The sequence below is a fragment of the Saccopteryx bilineata genome, chromosome 2 (assembly GCF_036850765.1).
Source record: "Saccopteryx bilineata isolate mSacBil1 chromosome 2, mSacBil1_pri_phased_curated, whole genome shotgun sequence".
NCBI lineage: Eukaryota > Metazoa > Chordata > Mammalia > Chiroptera > Emballonuridae > Saccopteryx > Saccopteryx bilineata.
Window position 1 is genome coordinate 263,865,997 of NC_089491.1, and position 18,801 is coordinate 263,884,797.

Genomic DNA, 18,801 nt, shown 5'->3' on the forward strand with positions numbered 1-18,801 from the left:
AGTTAGGGCTCGACAGCAGCTCAACAAGCCCAGCCTTCAGGGCCAAGGGCCGCAGCAGCGACGTCCACTAAAGTGGCACTGAACAGGCAGGCCCGCGCCGGCGGGACGGCCAGAGCGCATGTGCGGTGCGCGAGCGCAGAGAGGGCATGGCTGGTCGCGGCTGCGGCTGCGCACAGCCGTCTCCAGCCGCTGCGCCTGCGCAGCGGGGCGGGAAGGAGGAAGGAGGCGGTAGCGGCGGCGGCTGCTGAAGAGGAGGAGGAGGAGGAGGGGGAGCGGAGGGAGGTGTTTCTGTCAGTTCCGGCTGTTTGTTCGGGAAGTGGATCCGCTGCTGCCGGAGCAGCCCGGAGGGAGCTGCGGATAGCGAGGCCAGCACCGACCCCGCCCGCTTGCCCGCGCCTCCCCCGCCCACCATGGCCCGGGACTACGACCACCTCTTCAAGCTGCTCATCATCGGCGACAGCGGTGAGGGCCGAGGCGGCCGGAGGCGGCATGGGCCCTGCCGGGCGCGGCCCGCGGGAGCCTCGGGGCGGGCAGACAGGCGGGGAGGTGCCGGCCCGCGCGGGGCGGGCGGGGCTGCCCGGCGGCCACCGGCCCCAGGGGGCGCGCCGAGGGGCTCCCGGCCGTGCCGAGGAGAGGTATGGGCGCGGGGCTGCGGAGCGGAGGAGCCGGGCGAGCAAGGGTCGGGGCCGGGGCGCCGGGTCCACTCACCGCGCTTGCCGCTGCCTCACGTGTGACCTTGGTCAAGTCGCGCTATCTCTGGAGTTGGAGAGACCTGGGTTCGAGTTCTGGGACTGGGACTGCTAGCTTCCTCGCTCTGTGACCTTGGGCAAGTTGTTTCGCCTTTCTGAGCCTCAGTTTCCTCACCTGAGAAGTGGGCACTTGCCTTGCTGGGTGGTGTGAAGATTTGATGAGATGCAGCTGAAAAAGTGCTTAGCGCCGACCTGGCCTAGGTGTTTTGTATTGATGTGGTTATCATTCTCCTTGCAAGCCTAAATTTCTTCATCTGCAAAATAGGGATGTTCCCAGAACCTGCCTGTGGCATTACTGTGAGGTTTAAATAAGGTAAGGCGGGTCAAGCACTCGGCACAGGGTCTGGCACGTTTTTGCTGAATTACTATTACTGCTCCATCCCTCTATGGTTCCGTTTCTTCATCTGTAAAATGGGATAATAGGATCTGTCTCACTGAGCTGATTGAGTGTTAGAGATAACTCACGCACAGTGTTTAGATCAGGGCCTAGCCCGTAGTGAAGGTTCCGTATTCGTTTGTGGTACATACACATGCTGTATGTATGCTGAACAGGTACTGGAGGTGGGTCAGCCAGGATTACAGAAGTGCTCTGACCATATCCGCGGTCCTGGAGAGCTCCTTGCTCAGCGCACTGTAACCTCTCCAGTGCCCAGAGCAGCGCCTGGCACCCAGTAGGTGCCTAACCCATATTTGTGGAATGAATGAATAGTAAGTGTCCTTAGAAAGAATAGCTGGTTTCTGGGAAAGGGTGGAGGGTGTTAGAGCTTTGGAGTGTGGCAGGTAGGCAGGATTATGGGGTGACCAAGAGGTCAGGGAGGCTGGCCCCGGGAGGTTTATGGGAGCATAACTGAGGTGCTGAGGTTATATGATGGGGCAGGCTGGGGAGCATGCAGAATTCATAGACCACACCTGAGTTGAATATAGGGAAGGTCACGTGACTGGAGGCAGAGACCAGGTTGGTGGTGGAACCCATGAATTGTTAAGGAAAGGGGGGACCAAATCAAAGGCGTTGTTAAGACCCTGATGTAGGAGTGTTGGGTGACAGTGTCATAGCTGGGCCAGGGAAGTATGTGGGTTTTGGTCTCTCTGTGGAGCTGGCTTGGGATGTGGTTGGTGGTTTGGATCAGGTAAAGGATGGCTGAGGTTTTTGTGGTTACTGGTGGAAGGGAGAGGTAAGAGGAAAAATTAGGAGCTAACTACAGAGATGAAGAGTAGCTGTGGCTGGGAAAGGAGTTAGAAAGGAGGAGGCTGTGGTTTGAATGAAAGAAAACCAGACAAGCTGTGTATGTAGACTTGCTTTTGGAGATGACTTCCGGTGTTCCTCTAGGTCCGAAGGCTCGTGCCTTTACATGATTTGATTTTAGCCCTGGCCTTGGTTTTGAGGGGCTGGCCCCAGGGTGCTTCCTCTGTTTTTGGAGTTAAAGTCAACTTACCATGGTCAGGGCTCCTTATCCCTCTGCAAGACATCTAGAGCCTGTGTTGATATCCAAAAATGAAAAGCATCAAAAGCATCAACTCAGCAAGTAGTTGCAGCTTGTTGTTTTTCTTCTCCATAAAACCCAGAGGAAGGTTTTGGCCCCCTTTCTCACAGCACATTTTGCACAGTATATTGATTTTTCACTCAGGAGTAAGGTGTGGGAGAAGACTCACTGGGTCAAGATTTATGTGGTCTGGCTCCTCGTTCAGTCTGAGCATGGAGGACAACGTTGTGTAGAGGAGACAGATGCTTTGCAGTTTAATTTTTCCCGACAGTGAGCTGTTACTCAAAGCCAAATGCTTAGGAAACTGGGAGATGGTAGCCATGGAAGTTCAAACTAAGCTTTGGCAACTGAGCAAGGAGACGAACATCAGGCACTCCCCTGACCTGGGCTTCTTGAGTGGATCATCCTTGGAGTTTACTGAAGGACTTCACAGACTCATCTGGGTCCCATCCTTTGCCTGTGTGGGTTGTCAGATGAGCAAACTAAGGCTCAGAGGAGCTGACTGACTTGCCCAAAGCCACACAGCTCAGCAGAGGCAAAGCCAAGAGTTAAGGCAGATGGATTCGTGTGTGAGCAGCTGGTGTCAGGCCTGGCAAACTGTGGGCCCTCGGTGAATGTTAGTTTCTTTCTTTATACATCTAGAGTTCTTCCCACTCTGCCACATTGCACACACTTCTGGAATACATTCCTTCAGCTCTGCAGCTCTTCTTTATGTCTAAGGTTCTATATGTTCTTGTATGTTCTGATGTTGGCTCTGATTTCTAATGGCGTTTCATCTAATCTGTGGGGCCAGCCATCTTCTTTCTTAGAACCCGGAGGCTGGAGTGGCTGCCAGAGATCTAGTGAAAGCCTTTCCATTTACAGATGAGTGAACTGAGGCTCAGAGAGGGGAGGTGACTTGTCTGAGGTTATGCAGTGAATTAGTTGCTGAGCCGTGTTTAAAATTGAGCACACTTTACTTGAAGGTCTAAAGGTCTTCAACAGCCTAGAACTGAAGCCAGGAGGAGGGAGGGAACTATAGCCCAAGGGAGGAGCAGGGCTGAGGGTGGGGACTTCTGTGGTGGCTTTCTGAGGGCCAGAGCATCCGTGAAGCCCAAGAGGCCAAAAGCAGGGGAGGGTGGGAATCTGGTGCAGGGAGCATGGTGATGGCTGAGAGTGGTATGTGAGGTTTTTGCAGACAAAATCTGTGTCTCCTGGCCACCAAGAGAGTTGATGCTGGCTTCTGCTCCTTGCAGGGCAACAGATGATGGGGCTGGACTGGTTTGATTTCATACTAGCTATGGCCCTTGGGAAGTTGTTGACTTCAGCGGTGGTGAAGGTAAATTGAGACTTGTCACTGCCTCTCTTAGGCCAGGCTTTGGGATGAATGGTAGCAGCGTATTTTCCCAAAGAGGACTCTTCCAGGGATATTTAGGAGATGACATTTCTAAGGGTGGGTGTCTGTTCCTTTTAAAGGGAAGAGCAATGCTGGAGGTAGGTGTCAGACCCAAACTAAGGCTGGGAGGAGCAGTTTGAAGTGGTGACTGTAGTGGTCTTTCTGCCACCTACTGGTTTCTAGAAGCTCTGCAGGGGAGCCTGGGGGTGAGGAAGGGGACCCAGAGGGGCCCAGCTGGAGGGACTGCTGCTGCTTCATCGCCTCAGGCACAGAGAGCCTGTCCCCTTCTCTGTTTTAGATATATGGGTGGCAGATAAAATTTAATTTAAAAGAAGGATTCTGCTGCCCCCAAAAGTTTGGGAAACCACTGCTTTAGCTTCTGTAAATGCCGCAGTCATAGCCTTAGATAGCATGGCTGTCAGTATGATTGGCATCCTTTTAGTCATGCTTCATTACATAGTGTTTTGTGCTGGGCCTGGCTTCCAGCACACTCAGTGTCCAAGATAAGTGAGGCAAGATCTCCTTCCTATAGGAACTCACAGCCTAGTGGCTCGGCACAAGCTTCTAGCTGAGTAAGCGTACCCAGAAGTCTCCAAAAGGAAGCAGAGGAGCTGGCAGGGCTGATGGGGTGTTGGCATTGGGCAGAGCCTGTGAGGGACCCAGCCCAAAACTTGGGCTCTCCTTGGGCTCAGCAGGAAGCCTCGCAGAGGCAGCGATGAGGAAGTGGCTCTGAGCAAGGGTGCCACAGGCACGGGCTGAGCTGCAGGTACGTGGGCGTGGCCCCCAGCCTGCCTGTGGGAGGCCAGACCCACGCTTACTCCAGGAAACAAGTTTACTGGCCTTCCCTGGACAGGACACTCATTTGGGGACGTCTCCAGGTGAGATCATCCGAGAGGACTGCTCAGAGAGGACATCTGAATTAGTTAGGATTAGAGAGGCACCGCTGGAGGCGGGGCAGAGCCAGTGCCCTCTCTGAGGAGCTGGTGGACACTCTGGGCTCCTCCCCATAAAAATGTTTATGTACTAAAAGTTTGCACTTGGTTGTGGAGGTGTCTGAGATCTTAGGTTAAGATCTCTTCAAATCTAGCTTTGATAGCACTGCTGCTGAAAGTTGACCAGGAGTGAGCTGGAGGAGCCCCTTTGGGGTCTTTGTATTCCACTTCCGTTTTGAAACACACAAGACTCCCCAAGCAGTATGTATTGGGGAGAGCGCCGGGGTAGACAGCCCCGGATCAGACCTCAGCCCACAGTTCCTGCGGAGGCCCCTAGACCAGCTGCTAAGCTGTTCGGGGCCCCAGTTGCCTTGTCTTGAGAGATGCAGCTGGAATTATAGGAGCACAGAAGTGCCTACCACACAGCACCCTGTCCATCCTGATTCTTTCCTCTAGTCAGTTGATGCAGCCGGCGTCAGGGTGGCATGGGTAGGGATGGGACAGAAGGACCCAGGACAGCTTGCGTGTGGCAGGCTAAAGCTGCTGGGTGTGAAGTAAAGGGAAGCCAGGCTTACGAAGGTCTGCCCGTCCTGGGGACAGTGTGCCTGCAGATGCTGTGGCAAGTGACATACTCTGGGCTCACGGGAGCTGTTGGCTGATATGTGTACGGCAGACACCGCTCCACACTGACCAGCTGGCAGTGACATTCCGGGCTAAGGTGGCTGACAGTTGGTCCGAGTTGTCTGGGCCTCAGTTTCCTCAACTGCAAAATAGCCCTGATGATTTCAAGCTCTCTTACCACCTGTGCGGGTTCTCGCCTCACACTACACACAAATCGAAGCTCCACACATAATGCGCATTCTCTAGGGACCGTGTTTTAGACGCAGTTTGGGGCCGGTATCATTTGGTTGACCTTCCTCTGCGTTAATTTTGTCTTCTGGTACCTTCCTCTGGGTTGCTGGGGCTAGCCCTCAGCACAGCACTTGGGCATGAGTCCCTTTCTCATTCCTATCCTGGGCATTTAGGGAGCAGCTTGTCTTACACTAAGAGGACAAGGTCAGAGATTGAGTGGGGAGACGTTCTTGGTGTGGCTGCTTGTGACTAAGAGCAGCATCGAGGAGGGAGCTGGGTCCTGCTGAGCTCAAGAATGGGGACCTGGGTGTCGCCTCCCTGAAGAAGGAGGAGGGGACCATGCTGCCTCTCATCTCCTGCTTTCTCTTGCAGGTGTGGGCAAGAGCAGTTTACTGTTACGCTTTGCAGACAACACTTTCTCAGGTGAGTGTGCCCGTGGCGTGCTGCTGGCCTATTCTAGTTTTGAAATCCCATTTCTTGGCACCAGGACATGCCTGCCTTCGCCTTGGTTGGTCCGATCGCGGGCTGCGGGGGTGGATGGGGGAGTGGTAGGCAGAGGAGGACACGGGTCAGGAGCCTCTCGGTCGCTCTTAATCTGTCTGGTCAGAAAAATTCTTTACAGGCCTATACTTGTGCCACCCATGGTCTTTTTGTGCCCCAACATTTAAAAAAGAAAAAAGAGTTAAAAAATATTACTAGTTAGGCCCTGGCCGGTTGGCTCAGTGGTAGAGCATCGGCCTGGCATGCAGGAGTCCCGGGTTCGATTCCCGGCTAGGGCACACAGGAGAGGCGCCCATCTGCTTCTCCACCCCTCCCCCTCTCCTTCCTCTCTGTCTCTCTCTTCCCCTCCCGCAGCCGAGGCTCCATTGGAGCAAAGATGGCCCAGGCACTGAGGATGGCTCTGTGGTCTCTGCCTCAGGTGCTAGAATGGCTCTGGATGCAACAGAGTGACGCCCCAGAGGGGCAGAGCATTGCCCCCTGGTGGGCATGCTGGGTGGATCCCGGTCGGGCGCATGCGGAGTCTGACTGCCTCCCCGTTTCCAGCTTCGGAAAAATGCAAAAAAAAAAAAAAAAAAAAAAAATATATATATATATATGTGTGTGTGTGTGTGTGTGTGTGTGTGTTACTAGTTAGTACATGCCTGTGTAAAATTTCAAACAGGAAAGCAAAGTGAAAAATGAAAGCTGTTCCTTCCCCATCCCCTCTGGTGCCCCCTCTGCTCAGCATGATGTCCACCTTCCCAACTCTCCTCCGCTCCACACTCCTCACACTCTAGGTCAGCACCTTGCCTTCCCCTCTGTGTGTCGGGGTCGGACCCCCAGCCTTCCATGGCCACGTGCAGCCCTGGACGCACGTGGTTCATCAACAGTGCTCTCGATGTGTACCTGCTTTCTGGCAGCTTCTAGTTTCAGTGATGCTGCATTGCTTGGGATACACTGCATGTTGATTCTTGTATAGAAGAGGAGTCGCTGGGTCAGGGGTGTGTTCTGGCAACAGGACTGAACTGAGCTGTCAGATAAGCTGCCCTAGGTGCACTGACGCTCCCGCTGAAGGGGCTTAGAGTGTCTATCAGTGCTGGGACCTGACTGTCTTACTGTCTTCATTTTTGCTAAGCCAGTCAGCAATACCTGCTATCTGGCTTGAGTTTGTATTTTCCTGATCAACTGATGAACTGGTTGTGTTTCCCTTTGTTTGAATACATCAGGTTGATTGTAGGGGCTTTGGGCTGGCTTGGTCTTTCTGATCAAGGATGAAGTGTGACTGTCTTGTAGGGAATTCCCTATGATGTGGTCAAGGGCGGAGCTAAAACTAGGAAGTGATTACAGGGCTAACGCCTCTCGCCTCTGGGTGGATAAGTAGTTTCTCCCAGCAGTAGTCCTGCAGCACCACCCGTGGTGTGATGTGGAAAGACTTGTCTGTGTGACCAGGACACGGCTCATCTATACTGTGGGACTGATCCTCGTCTTTCCCACAAAGGGTTATTGCAAGGCTTACCTAGTGCCTGGGACTCCGTAACCTTTCAGTGATTTCAGTGCTTTGTTGTTGGTAGGACCTTCTGTTCAGGAATGGTCACTAACGGGCAGCTTCTCATTACGCTGAGATAGTCCTCTTCCTTCTTATGGCTCTCTGATGCTCCATCCTGTCAGCTTCCACTCCTGGAGGGCTCTCCTGCAGTCTCACCCCTCTTCCCATTTCTGCTACTGGTATCTTCGTTGATTCTAGCTTGAAGCATTCCAGCAGCCCCTCCCGTCCCCTCAGACTGCTGAATTCACCCTGCTAGCACCCAGCTTGGCCAGGGGCTTGCCTAGCTCAACACTTCAGCAGCCCTCTCTGAGGTGAGCGGAGCTGACAGTAAGGTTTCTCTCCTCGGCAGCGGTGATCTCTGGGCCCCGTGACATACACCGTGACTGTTTGTTGTCAGGGCCATTCTGAAGGATATAGAGCAAAACCCCTGGGCTCCACCCACCCGATGCCAGCAGCAGTAGCATTGCCCCCCTCACCCCTGTTGTGACAACCAAAAATGTCTCCAGACGTTGCCCTCTATGTCCTCTGCGGGGACACAGTCCTCCCTGTTGAAAACCACTGCTCTTCATAATCTATTTTCGGCACACCTTCCCAGCTTTCCTGCTCCTACAGTTTGTTTATTCTTTTGTTGTTTCACAGGCTCTCTCGCTGGCCCTCTCATTCAGCCACCAGCTGCGTGTTGAGCGCCTGCAGCAGTGGGCGCGGGGCCTTTCCTTGGCATCGTCCAGTGCTCCTGGAGTAGGGGGCTGGCTTGTTTTTGAATGTTTTCTGTGTTTTGCCTCTGCTCTTTTCCTCTGGGTGGGATGTCTTCCCCCCACCGAATCTCAACCTTTGAAATTTTACCTATTCTTTCAAGCTGGGCCCTAATGCGACTTCCTCCCCGAAGGCCTTCCTTGATCTCCACCCCGCCTTGAACTTTGACTTTTCCTTTAGAGTTTTGACTTTTCCTTTAGAGTTTTGACACTTCATAGAGTCAGTTGTGTGTGTGTCCTGTCTGTGTTAAACTGTAATCTCCAAATGGAGTGAAAACATGTCTTCTTAGCATCCGGGCCTTTGTGAGCCTGGACAGGCCCGTTACATTGGCCAGAAATTCTCTTCCACTCCATCTTTCACAAAGATGCCCTGGGAGAGCTGTTTATAATGCAGCTCATGCTCCGATTGGAACCTTCAGTGCCTTCCTGTCACACACAGAAGAAAGCCTCAGCTCTTCAAATGGTATAAATGGCCCAAGGTCAGGACTTGGCACCCCTACCTGCCTCAACTCTGTGCCTGGCCTCACATGACTGCACGACCCTTCCCCCACTGCTATTGTGCTAAGGTCCCCTCTGCCTGAAGCACGGCTTTTTACATTGCAGGTCATGACTTGTGTGTTAGGCAGTTAATTTTGTGGCTCATTTAAAATGTTTGCAATAGAATAGAAAAGAAAAACAGTGCATGATAGGTCTCCCCCCATTTTCAGGCCATAGCTAACAGACAGCCTGGCCACTCCAATTCAAGGAGCCTGCCCCTCCCCCCAATCACATTCCCCGTTTTATTTCCTTTGTGGCACTCATCACTCTTGAAATTGTCTTATCGCTTTGTTTCATTGTACCCTGTCTGTTGCTCTCACCTTGACTGTGGGTTCCGTCTTGGCAGGGCACATGTCTTTCTTATTCAGAACAGTGTCCCTGAGTCCTATGTGTGGGGGCCCAGAGTGAGTGCAATGTAGTCTGCCTGGGCACCTGCCGGCCCCGCTAACGCGCATGTGTGTGCAGGCAGCTACATCACCACAATTGGCGTGGATTTCAAGATTCGGACCGTGGAGATCAATGGGGAGAAAGTGAAGCTGCAGATCTGGGACACGGCCGGGCAGGAGCGCTTCCGCACCATCACCTCCACGTGAGTCCGCTCGGCCAGCCCCTCTGGCCCCTCGCCACCGCCATTGGGACGCACTTGTCCGGGGCATGCTAGAGATGTCACTGGGTGGGCCCCTGAGCCTGTCGGGAGGTAAGCTCCTTGCTGGCCATAGTCGGTGGTGTCAAGCTGAGCTCTCCTCTCCCTAAGGATGTGAGAGGAGGAGGGGATGAGGCATGGCTGCTGCCCGGGTGTGAGCCACAGCTGAGCACCCTGGCTCTGGGTGTCAGTCAGCTTACCCTCCGGCCTTTGGTTCCTTTGTCTATAAAATGGGGTAATATGTTGGCTTTGCCAGGTGGTCAGACATAGTCAATGACAGTTATTTTGTTGGGGTGTCGGCTATGCAGCCCACCATCACCCACCCCGACTTCTTGGAGCTTGCTTCTCCCTGATGGGAGGCCGGGAAGGCACTGGTGCCACGAGGCCGTCGTGAGGCCACTACTTGGCCTCCCTAAAGCTGGTTCCTGGGCACCTGCCTCAGCCAGCGGGTGGCCCTCCTGTGCTGTCGCCACACATTTGTGACTCTTCGCTACAAATAGGAGATCCCAGCTGGAGCATCTGTGGAGGGGCTCTTGGTTCTCGGGCTGTACTGGAACAGCTTTCAGGAAAGAGCAGGGCTTTGAAGGCAAATGGTTTGGAGTTTGCAGTTCTGTTCTCCTGTGTGACCTTGGACAAGCTGCCCAAACATTCTGTGCTTCACTTTCCCAGAGGGTTTATCTTCAGGCTTTGCTTCCATGCTGAGTCCACTCTCCGGGTACTCTGCATAGGCTTCATCAGGCTCTCACTGAGCCCTCTGAGGTGGCTATTATTGTCTCCATTTTACAGATGAGGGGACTTCTGAGAGGGGTCCTGCTCTCATGGACGGCAGGCCTGAGCAGCACGCGGCGGTGTGTGCAGAGCAGAAGCGCATGTCTGAGCCGCAGTGCTGGCTTCTTTGGGTGGCCTCTCCTTGGTCTTCCTGCAGTGGTCCCTGTGTGAGTGGGGGCTCTTGGGAAAGCAAGTGAGGAAGTGCCCGGCCGGAGATCCCTTTCCTCCCGTTAGCATGGAAACAGGGCAGATCCCAGGCTGGCTGCAAGCTTTTCTGAGGGTGGGACGTGTGAGGGGTAAGAGCCCCCACAGTGGTGGCTGGGAGTGTGGCGGGGACTCTAGGGGTGCTGGCTGGGTGGCCCTGCTCAAGGGGTTGGATCCCAAGTGGTTTCTGTGGGTTTCTTCACTGGGCTAGCCCTACAGTGAGCACTTGTGTACTGTGGTCTGAGACGCCTTGAAACCCTAGGGGTCCTGTCCTAGGGGCCACCGAGAGCAGCTTTCTGTAGTTACTTGCTGATGAGCTGCCCGAGCCCCCTTGTGTCTCAGGAACTGTTACTGAGGCCCTGAGGAAGGCAGTGGGGTCAGAGGCTCCTTCAGGTAGGATGGATGTCTTTGGGTGGCCCAAGTGTCCAGGCCTGAACCAGACCAAGTGCTCTTGGTCAGAACAAGGCACTGACCCCAGATGTCCTTAACCCAGGCTGGGACTGTTGCTAAGGATGTTACCTACTTCGCTGAATTCTGATAAAAAGAGTCCTGTGATTATCTCCATTTTATGGACAAGAAAAATAAGGGCCAGGGAGGGTACAGTGATTTAGTGGTTAGTCAGGAGTTGAACTAAGGTCTGATGCCAAAGCTCTCTTGCCTTTAACCAGTCCCACAGCCCTGCCCTCTGCTGGCCCCTCAACCCCGAGGGACGAGGGATGGGCTGAGGCAGATGCAGATGCGCTCGTGCCTCCTGTGGGTTAAGACCAGCCAGGGGACTCAGTGCAGCTGAGAAATGCTGCCTGGGCAGGGCAGTGGGCCCTGGGCTGCCCGCGCCCCTTTAGCAGAGGAGCTGGAGCCCGTCCCCCAGCTGCTAGGCGGTCGGCTCCCTTCAGGGCAGGGTGGGAGGGGTGAATGGCCTCCTTCAGTTGTTGGGGAGACTGGATTCCCTCAGCTGCCCTAGGGTGGTGTATTAGTTTCAGGGTTCCTGAGAAGGGGGAGGTCTGCACCCTGGCAGCTGTGGCACCGGCTCAGGCCTGCTGGCTGTCCTGTCTGGGACGCTGAGGGAGCTCCATCGCAGGGTTCCTGACTTTGACCCTCTTGAGGCACAGGGCTCTGTAGGCCGTGCTGAGGGGCCGTGGAAAGACTGGACACCCCATGATGGAGCTGGTGAAGAAGAAAGGAGACTTGCAGGAGGTTGGAGATTGTTCTCTTTTTAGGGAATAGGGCGGTCAGGGTATGGTAGTATGGCCTTTTCTGACTCAGGGCATTAAAAGAGAAACTAATACTGCGTCTTATTAGCTTGCCAGCAAAGAGCCCTGTTGTCACCTCTCACAGATTCTTGTCTCCTGGTAGCGGGTTTTGCTGAGCAAGAGGTCTGGCCAGGGGCATGGGTTTGGGGAGGAGTAATAGGTGTCCGACAGTGAGATGAGAGGGAGAGGTGATCGGAAGGGAAGCCCCTTTGATACCTGGCCCTGGAATTAGATGCAGGCGCCCTGTGGGATGACTTCAGGCAGGTCACTTGGCCTCATGTTCCCACTGAGGCTCTACTTCCTGTTCATCATACCAGGTTGTTGTAAAGATTATTTAGGTAGTGGATATAAAGCTCTGGGCACTGTGCATAGCACAGAGCGAAATTGTGGTGAGTGGACATGATTACTGGTAGCAGTTGTAACAGGAAGCCCAGAGGCACTGGTGCCCTTCTCCCCGGACCTCTGAGTCTTTCTCTCTCTGAGTCTCTCTCTGTCTCTGATAAAGACCCTTGCGTGGGCTCCAGAGAAGGTGGAGCTTCCCAGGAAGCAATGGGGGCTTTGTGCTAGGGTGGGGCCAGGCCGTAGGTATGGGCATCTTCAGTAGTCTTTAGCAAAGAAGAGTTTGGAAACATTGCCCTGCTCACACTTTGCTGGCAGGGGGCAATCATCTCTTCCCCTAGTTCTCAGCCTGCACTTGTACCTGCTCAGGTGGGTGTCCCCCAAGCTGAACTGGTAACCTGGTGCTCTCAGCAGGGCGGTGGAGGGCAGGGGGCAGGGGCAGGGCTGATTCTGAGGGACAGTGCCTAGATAGCTCTATTATTCAGGCTCCTCACAGCAGGTAATGAATGGCAGAGTTGTGGGCATTGGTTCTTACCTCATCCTCAGAGGCTCCTGGTGAGTGGGAGTCTCTGTAGCTCTGGGTGGAGGTGTCACCTGGCTGTGGAGGTTGGGTAGACTCTTCAGGGAAGTGTGAGGCCCTGTCCTCTTCCTCCCTGGGCTGATGTTCTCCACCTGTCCTACTGAACCATGTGAACGAATGGTGTTTGAAGGGGACTATTTATACCTGCCTGCCTTCCCTGGGCTTGCCTGGTCAAGGCATGTACAACAAGCAGTTCATTGATGAACAACTGAAGTGAAGCAACTATGAGTTGATACTTCTCGCTATACCCCCCTTCTTTCTATAAAATCAGTAAATAAAAATCTTTTTTAAAAAAGTATATATGTTTCAGCTGAACATCTCTATCGCATTTGAACTGTTGATTGTGTTGTATGCCCATCACCCAAAGTCAGATTATTTTCTGTCACCCTATATTTGTCTCAAGAGAAAAATTTTTGAGTGTTAAAACAAGGCTAGTGATAATATGATGTCAAGTGCAAAACGTGCCTGGGCTTGCGGGAGGCGGGGCATGGTGCAGTGTGTAGATGGTGTTACGTTGAGTTGTACACTTGAAACCTGTATGGTTTGGTGAAGCAGGTTAACCAAATGAATTAATAAAACAAGAACTTAAAAGAAATTTCAAGGTAATGGTAGACTCTGAACCAGGCTGGCCGCACTCTGGAGTGCTTGGTGCTAGGGGACAGTGGGAGGCTCCATGCTGCAGAGCATCCCACCCCCGCTGGCTGAGGCAGTGCGTCCGTCTGTCCGAGGAAGTCCCGCAAGGCCAGGCAGGGGGGACTCTGCTGTCTTGCTGGGAAGTGTTTGTCCCTCCCAGTTCCTAGCCGCCCTCCAGACACAGGCAGGCAGGTCTTGTGTAGGCTGAAGCTCTGACGCAGACCCTGGCCTCACAGGTATTATCGGGGAACCCATGGGGTCATCGTGGTTTACGACGTCACCAGTGCTGAGTCCTTTGTCAACGTCAAACGGTGGCTTCATGAAATTAACCAGAACTGTGACGACGTGTGCCGAATATTAGGTGAGATTTGGCTCACTGGGCTGGGACAGTGGGATGGAGGGTGCTGGGGTGCTCCTGCGGGGCCAGCTGACTTTACTTTGCCTTGAAGTGGGGAATAAGAATGACGACCCTGAACGGAAGGTGGTGGAGACAGAAGATGCCTACAAATTTGCCGGGCAGATGGGGATCCAGTTGTTTGAGACCAGTGCCAAGGAGAATGTCAACGTGGAAGAGGTGAGGCATGGGCTGGAGCAGGGAGGGAGGCAATGGGCCCAGCTCCGCTCCACCACCTCGGCCCTCTCCCCACTGCCAGCCTGCCTGGGGGCACCCAGGTGGAGGGCAGGAAGCGTCACAGTAACTGCCAGGCCTTCTAAAGCGGAGCGCTGGGAGGCGGGAGGTGGCTGTGCCAATCAGCAGAGGTAGCAGAGCCAAGATGGGGACTCCCCGCTAGGTCTGAGGTCCACCCTGCCTCCTTCATCCTCACAGATGTTCAACTGCATCACAGAGCTGGTCCTCCGAGCAAAGAAAGACAACCTAGCGAAACAGCAGCAGCAGCAACAGAACGATGTGGTGAAGCTCACGAAGAACAGTAAACGAAAGAAACGCTGCTGCTAATGCCGCCCCAACCCCTGCAGAGACTGCACTGTGGCTGCGCCCGGGATCGAGGCCCGCGGGCTCCCCGGGGGACAGTCTCAGTTTTGTGCCGTTATTTAAAGAATTCTTTCCACATTTTTCTATCTGGAGGCACCATCGGCTCTTGCTCCCCTCCCCCTCAAGTACTAAGAAGGTGTTGGACAGCCTGCCCTTCCTTTCTGGTGCCCCTCCCCCCTGGCCAAGGCACCTGGGCCCGGCGAGGACGCTGCCAGCGAGCGGACTGATTAACCAGTTTGTACATAATGTATATTGCTTTAACCAACCAGTTCCCCCTTGTCCTGCTCTGGCTTTGCCTCCCTAATGCCAGCCTGCTGCAACAGAGCCTCCCTCCCCGTCCCATCTTAACGCCAGCAGCTTCCTGAGGAGACAGGATCGCTTCTACGTCTTTTGCCAACCTCGGCTGGTGGAGTGGGCTCCATGTTAACTCATTCTCTCCTGCAGGCCGTCATCGCCTTATGTCTGGCATGTAGGGTCTCGCCCATCTCCAGGGCCTGTGCCATCTGTGTTCCCAGCCCAGCTCCCTGCCTGCCCCATCATACCCCTGACCATTGTGGCAGCTGGGGAGGCCTGGCCTTGAGGCAGGCCTGGGGCTTCCCTGAGAGGCCCTGCCCTCAGCTGGCCCAGCCCTTTGGTTCCAAAGGAGCCACTCATGCCCTTTGGCCAACAGATTTCTTGTCCTGCCTTCTAGACGCCTGTAAGCTACAAACCCAGGGGAGCTGTGGCTTCTATTTATACCAACCTGTTTCAGTCCCAACAGAAAGTGTGTGTTCATGCAGGGATGGGGTTTAGGAGCATTATTTTAAAAGCTAAAGAAAATGAAGCCAAATCAAATGAATTAAGTTCCTCACTTTTTTTCTCGTGGTTTGGTTGGCACAGCAGCAAACGTTGTGGCCTCCCCTTTGGGTCCAGTGTTTTTAGAAAAAGCGAATGGCTTCCTGTCATTGTGGGGCTGGGTTCTTGGCAGAGCAGCTCTGCCTTCCTGGATGTTTCTTGGAGGGAATGGAGACCGCCTCTCACCCTTGTCTGTGTCGGCATGGGGCCCCCACTGAGCTTTTGGGTCTTCGATGTGGGGAGCGAGTGGGCGCTGCTGGGCCGTGGGGATGCCATCTCTGAGCGGGGCGGCAGGCAGCCTCAATCACTGACAGAACTGTCTTAGTACAAAGGAAACTTGAGGATTTCTTAGCAGGTGGGAAGGATGGCAGCTGGGGCTGGGAGCCAGGCAGCTTTGACCAACCCTGGTCCCTCGGAGGAAAAACCAGGGTTATCTGCACTTGATTACTATCTCCTTCCCTCCTCCTTGGGACACTTCATTCACCTTTCCCCTAAAAGGATCACGTAACCTGGGAATAATTTATTTCAACACCATGATGATGTTTTGTTAGACTTTCTTTCCTAGGCGATTTCCAGGTAAAGCCCTGACTGGACAATCACATCAGATCACACTGCGTATTTTCGTTAACATGTTGAGGGGTTTTTAATCAAAACGGGGTTTCCTTTGACCTGTTTCTCCACTTCCCCAAACTGCCAAAACACTGTGGTTCCATGTGACAGGCCTTTACTTTGGAGCCGCAGGATGAGGTGGGGGAGCTCTGGGAAGGCGGTGCTGTGAAGGTTGCCATGGTGCCAACCAGCAAGTACCCTTGTCTGGTTGGGGGGCCAGGAGCAAAAGCATGGTCTCCATCCTGACAGTCCTGGCCAATCCTGGGTCCTGGGGCGGGCAGGACACTCCACTCTGAGCAGTAAGGTGACATCAGTTGGCAGTGCTTGCAAATCCAAGCAGTAAGAGGAGAGGGTCTTGGAAGTTTGCAGCCCAGGCTAGAAACGCTCATGGCTTCTGGCAACTGAGTATCCAGACCCAGGTAGTGGGGTGATTCTGGTGACGACAGTGTGCCTGTCCCGCTGAGTGTTAGTACGCATGAATGGGGGGTGGGGGTGGGGGCTTACAGGGCTAGACCGATGTCCTGGTGGACCAGATGCAAAATCCTGTTGAACAACAAAACTTTTAAATGGTTTGCTAGGATTATTTCTGTATTGAAAGTTTCTAATTATGCTTTTTTAAAAAAGTACTAAAATAAAGGTTCAAGCTGCCAAATTTTCTCCCAGGGTCTGTTTCCTCTCGTCCAGCTGTGCTCTGGGTGGACCTGGCTTCTTCCACCCATTGTGTCCAGCTCTTGTTTGTTCTGGTCTAGGACCTGACCAGGTGCCTCTCAAGGCCCAGGGATCCTTTGAGAAGCCGAGTTCGTTTTCTCTGAAAGGGTGGTCCTGGTTGGTCCAGGTTGAGCTTGTCCTCTGGGTTGATGCACTGGCTGAGAGCACACGTGTGCAGATGCCAGGGGAAGCATCCTGTTTATTCTCCGCTCGCCCGGAAGGGTGCAGTGGAAGCTCTGCCTGCAGTGATTCCTTTCTTTTTTTTAAAAAAAATTTTTTATTTATTCATTTTTAGAGAGGAGAGAGAGACAGAGAGAGAGAAGGGGGGAGGAGCTGGAAGCATCAACTCCCATATGTGCTTTGACCAGGCAAGCCCAGGGCTTTGAACCGGCAACCTCAGCGTTTCCAAGTTGACGCTTTGCCCACTGCGCCACCACAGGTCAGGCGATTCCTTTCTTGTTTATAGTTGCTGCCAAGCTGTAGGGCCTGCCCGTGGCTGGGCACCTGTGGCACTTGCTGGCAGGGAGCCCAGGCCAGGGTGGGCATGGGGGCAGTGCCTTTGGCTACTGCTCTCAAAACCGCTGTCACAGGATGCCCCCTGCAGGGGAGGTGCCCCTTCCTGGCTGAGTCTGCTGGTTGGGCCCTAGTGTACAGAGTGACCTCCTAGGGGCGTGAGGTACTCATTTCTGCCCCTGTGCCTACCAGTGGTGGTTCTGAAAGGTAAGTTCCCTTCCAACCAAACAATCCCTCCAGGCACCCAATGACTGAGGCGGGAAGCTCTGTAGAAATTCAATTTATTATTAGACTATTTTTAAAAGAAGCAGTGGTATGCTGTTTTTTTCTAAAAATATGCCTTTATAGATTTATATATAATATGTATATTATAAAATCCATACATGTATTTACATGATTGCTACATACAAAAGTACAGCACTGTGGTATGTACATATCTGTAGATACATTCTCTCCACTCGCCCTGCTGTGCTTGCCGGCGGGGAGGAGGCTGGCCCGCCAGTGCCTGGGTCTAGGCAGAGGGCGTGGTGGCCGCCGAGGCAGGAGCAGCAGCAGCAGGCCGCAGGACCCCTCCTCCTGCAGGCCTGGTGGGCAGTATGTGGAGGCATCCACCTGCGGTGCCAGTGCTGCCCTGGAGGTGGAGGTGGCGGACTGCAGGCCCCCTGGGGCCATTCTGGCCTGGACTCCCTTGGCTGAACCAAGAACTTGTAGTACATGAGAGAGCGGGGGCTGTGGGGGACCCGTTCCAGCCCTGGCCCCAGGAAAGGGGAAGGGCTGAGGGCACAAGCCTACTGGGGACCCGTGAGAAGCCGGGCCAGCGAGGCCCTGCTGAAGGGAAGGCCTGCCCAGACGGAGACTTGGGGGGGGGGCAACAACACGAGGGGCAGGCCCTCTTCCTTCTGGACGGCCTCAGCCAGGCAGCCAGGCAGGGTAGAGCCCACTGCGGCTATGTGAGGAGATGGCCCCACCGCCAGGCCCCACAGAGGCTCCTGGCGGAGGTGCATGCACAGGGTTGAGGGCCACCTCCCCATTCTCCCTGGGCCAGGGAATGGGGGAGGGGTGGAGGCTCAGGCCCGTTGGGGGCTGCAGCAGCCCCCCGAGACATGCAGAAGGGCCTCTGTGTCTCCTGGTGCCCCATTCCACAACAGGAAGGGTGCAGTGCCTGGCGCTGGGCAGGGAGGCGGGGGCCCTGCTCAACAGCGGATCCTAGGGAAGCCCAGGCTGGGCAGTGGGGACAGGGCTCCTGCCTGTCCCTTGACAAGGGCAGCCTTCAGAGGCCAAGCAGGCCCTCCTGCACTGGCTGAGGGCGGGCAGTGCCGCCACTGCGCCCGGCCCAGGGGAGGCCCTGGAATGCGAACATGGTGCCCCGGGCCCTCACCTGCAACCCGTGTAATCACCTCCAGGCCACCCATCCTCGTTGGCCTACTCCTCCCAACTTAAATTTTCCTGAAGAACGAGAAGAGCCGTTTGCCTTCAGCGCTGCTGGGCTCGGCCACGCGGCCTGCGCCGTGGGCCCTGGCGAAGGCAGTGGCAGGCCGGCTCTGTTCCTTCAGGTGTGTGTCCATCAGCTGCCGGTCAATGACCCTGTGCATGTCGTCCTGCAGGGGGCAGAGAGGAGGGGCTGAGCAGGGCGGAGCCAGGCACTGGGGGTGGGTAGGGAGGGGACAAATGTCTGAGGACAGGAGATGAAAATGAGGGGTGAGATGAGTGAGCAGCTGCAGCCCATCCTGCCCCAGCCAGGCCAGCAGCAAGTGTGAGTGCCCAGACACACGGGAGCCACAGGGCACCTCACATACTCAGGGCTTGGGCTGGCCTCTCCTTGCCAGTGTCACCCCTCAGCTGAGCTCACAGATGGTTTGTCCCAATAGGCCCAGAGAGTGACTGCAGGTGGTACCTTCCCGCTTGCTGTCTTTCTACTCCGGCTGTCAGCCTCGCTTGTGACCGCCCTCTCTGTCCTGCCTCTTATGTCCCTTGAGGCTGGGTGGGTGCCTCTCACTCAGCTTGCCAGCTCTCCAGCCCAATGGC

General features: G+C 54.6%; 2 protein-coding genes across 4 annotated transcripts in view; one reads left to right on the plus strand and one right to left on the minus strand.

The window, feature by feature from the left end:
- The first annotated feature begins 258 nt into the window (after positions 1–258).
- On the plus strand, positions 259–16,199 carry RAB35 (RAB35, member RAS oncogene family). 2 transcript variants are annotated; one of them, XM_066260451.1, is made up of 6 exons: positions 259–462; positions 5,762–5,812; positions 9,170–9,293; positions 13,358–13,482; positions 13,571–13,695; positions 13,948–16,199. In XM_066260451.1, the coding sequence occupies exons 1-6, from the start codon at positions 411–413 to the stop codon at positions 14,074–14,076; spliced, it is 606 nt and encodes a 201-aa protein (XP_066116548.1). In that variant the 5' UTR covers positions 259–410; the 3' UTR covers positions 14,077–16,199. The 2 variants fall into 2 exon arrangements, with proteins under 2 accessions (XP_066116548.1, XP_066116549.1); XM_066260452.1 differs by lacking the exon at positions 13,571–13,695.
- An 842-nt stretch (positions 16,200–17,041) lies between these two features.
- BICDL1 (BICD family like cargo adaptor 1) overlaps positions 17,042–18,801 on the minus strand; it is an 85,214-nt gene continuing 83,454 nt past the window's right edge. For both annotated transcript variants that reach the window (XM_066260455.1, XM_066260453.1), the window contains one exon: positions 17,042–18,374. In XM_066260455.1, coding sequence (XP_066116552.1) covers positions 18,213–18,374 — 162 coding nt within the window. In that variant the 3' untranslated portion in view covers positions 17,042–18,212. The remainder of the gene's footprint in view (positions 18,375–18,801) is intronic.

Excerpts from the sequence above, each read along its gene's own strand:
- RAB35 (XM_066260451.1), top strand. The coding sequence starts at position 411 with ATGGCCCGGGACTACGACCACCTCTTCAAGCTGCTCATCATCGGCGAC. Across the intron at positions 463-5,761 it reads GCTCATCATCGGCGACAGCG|GTGTGGGCAAGAGCAGTTTA; the intron begins GTGAGGGCCGAG and ends TTTCTCTTGCAG. Across the intron at positions 9,294-13,357 it reads TTCCGCACCATCACCTCCAC|GTATTATCGGGGAACCCATG; the intron begins GTGAGTCCGCTC and ends CTGGCCTCACAG.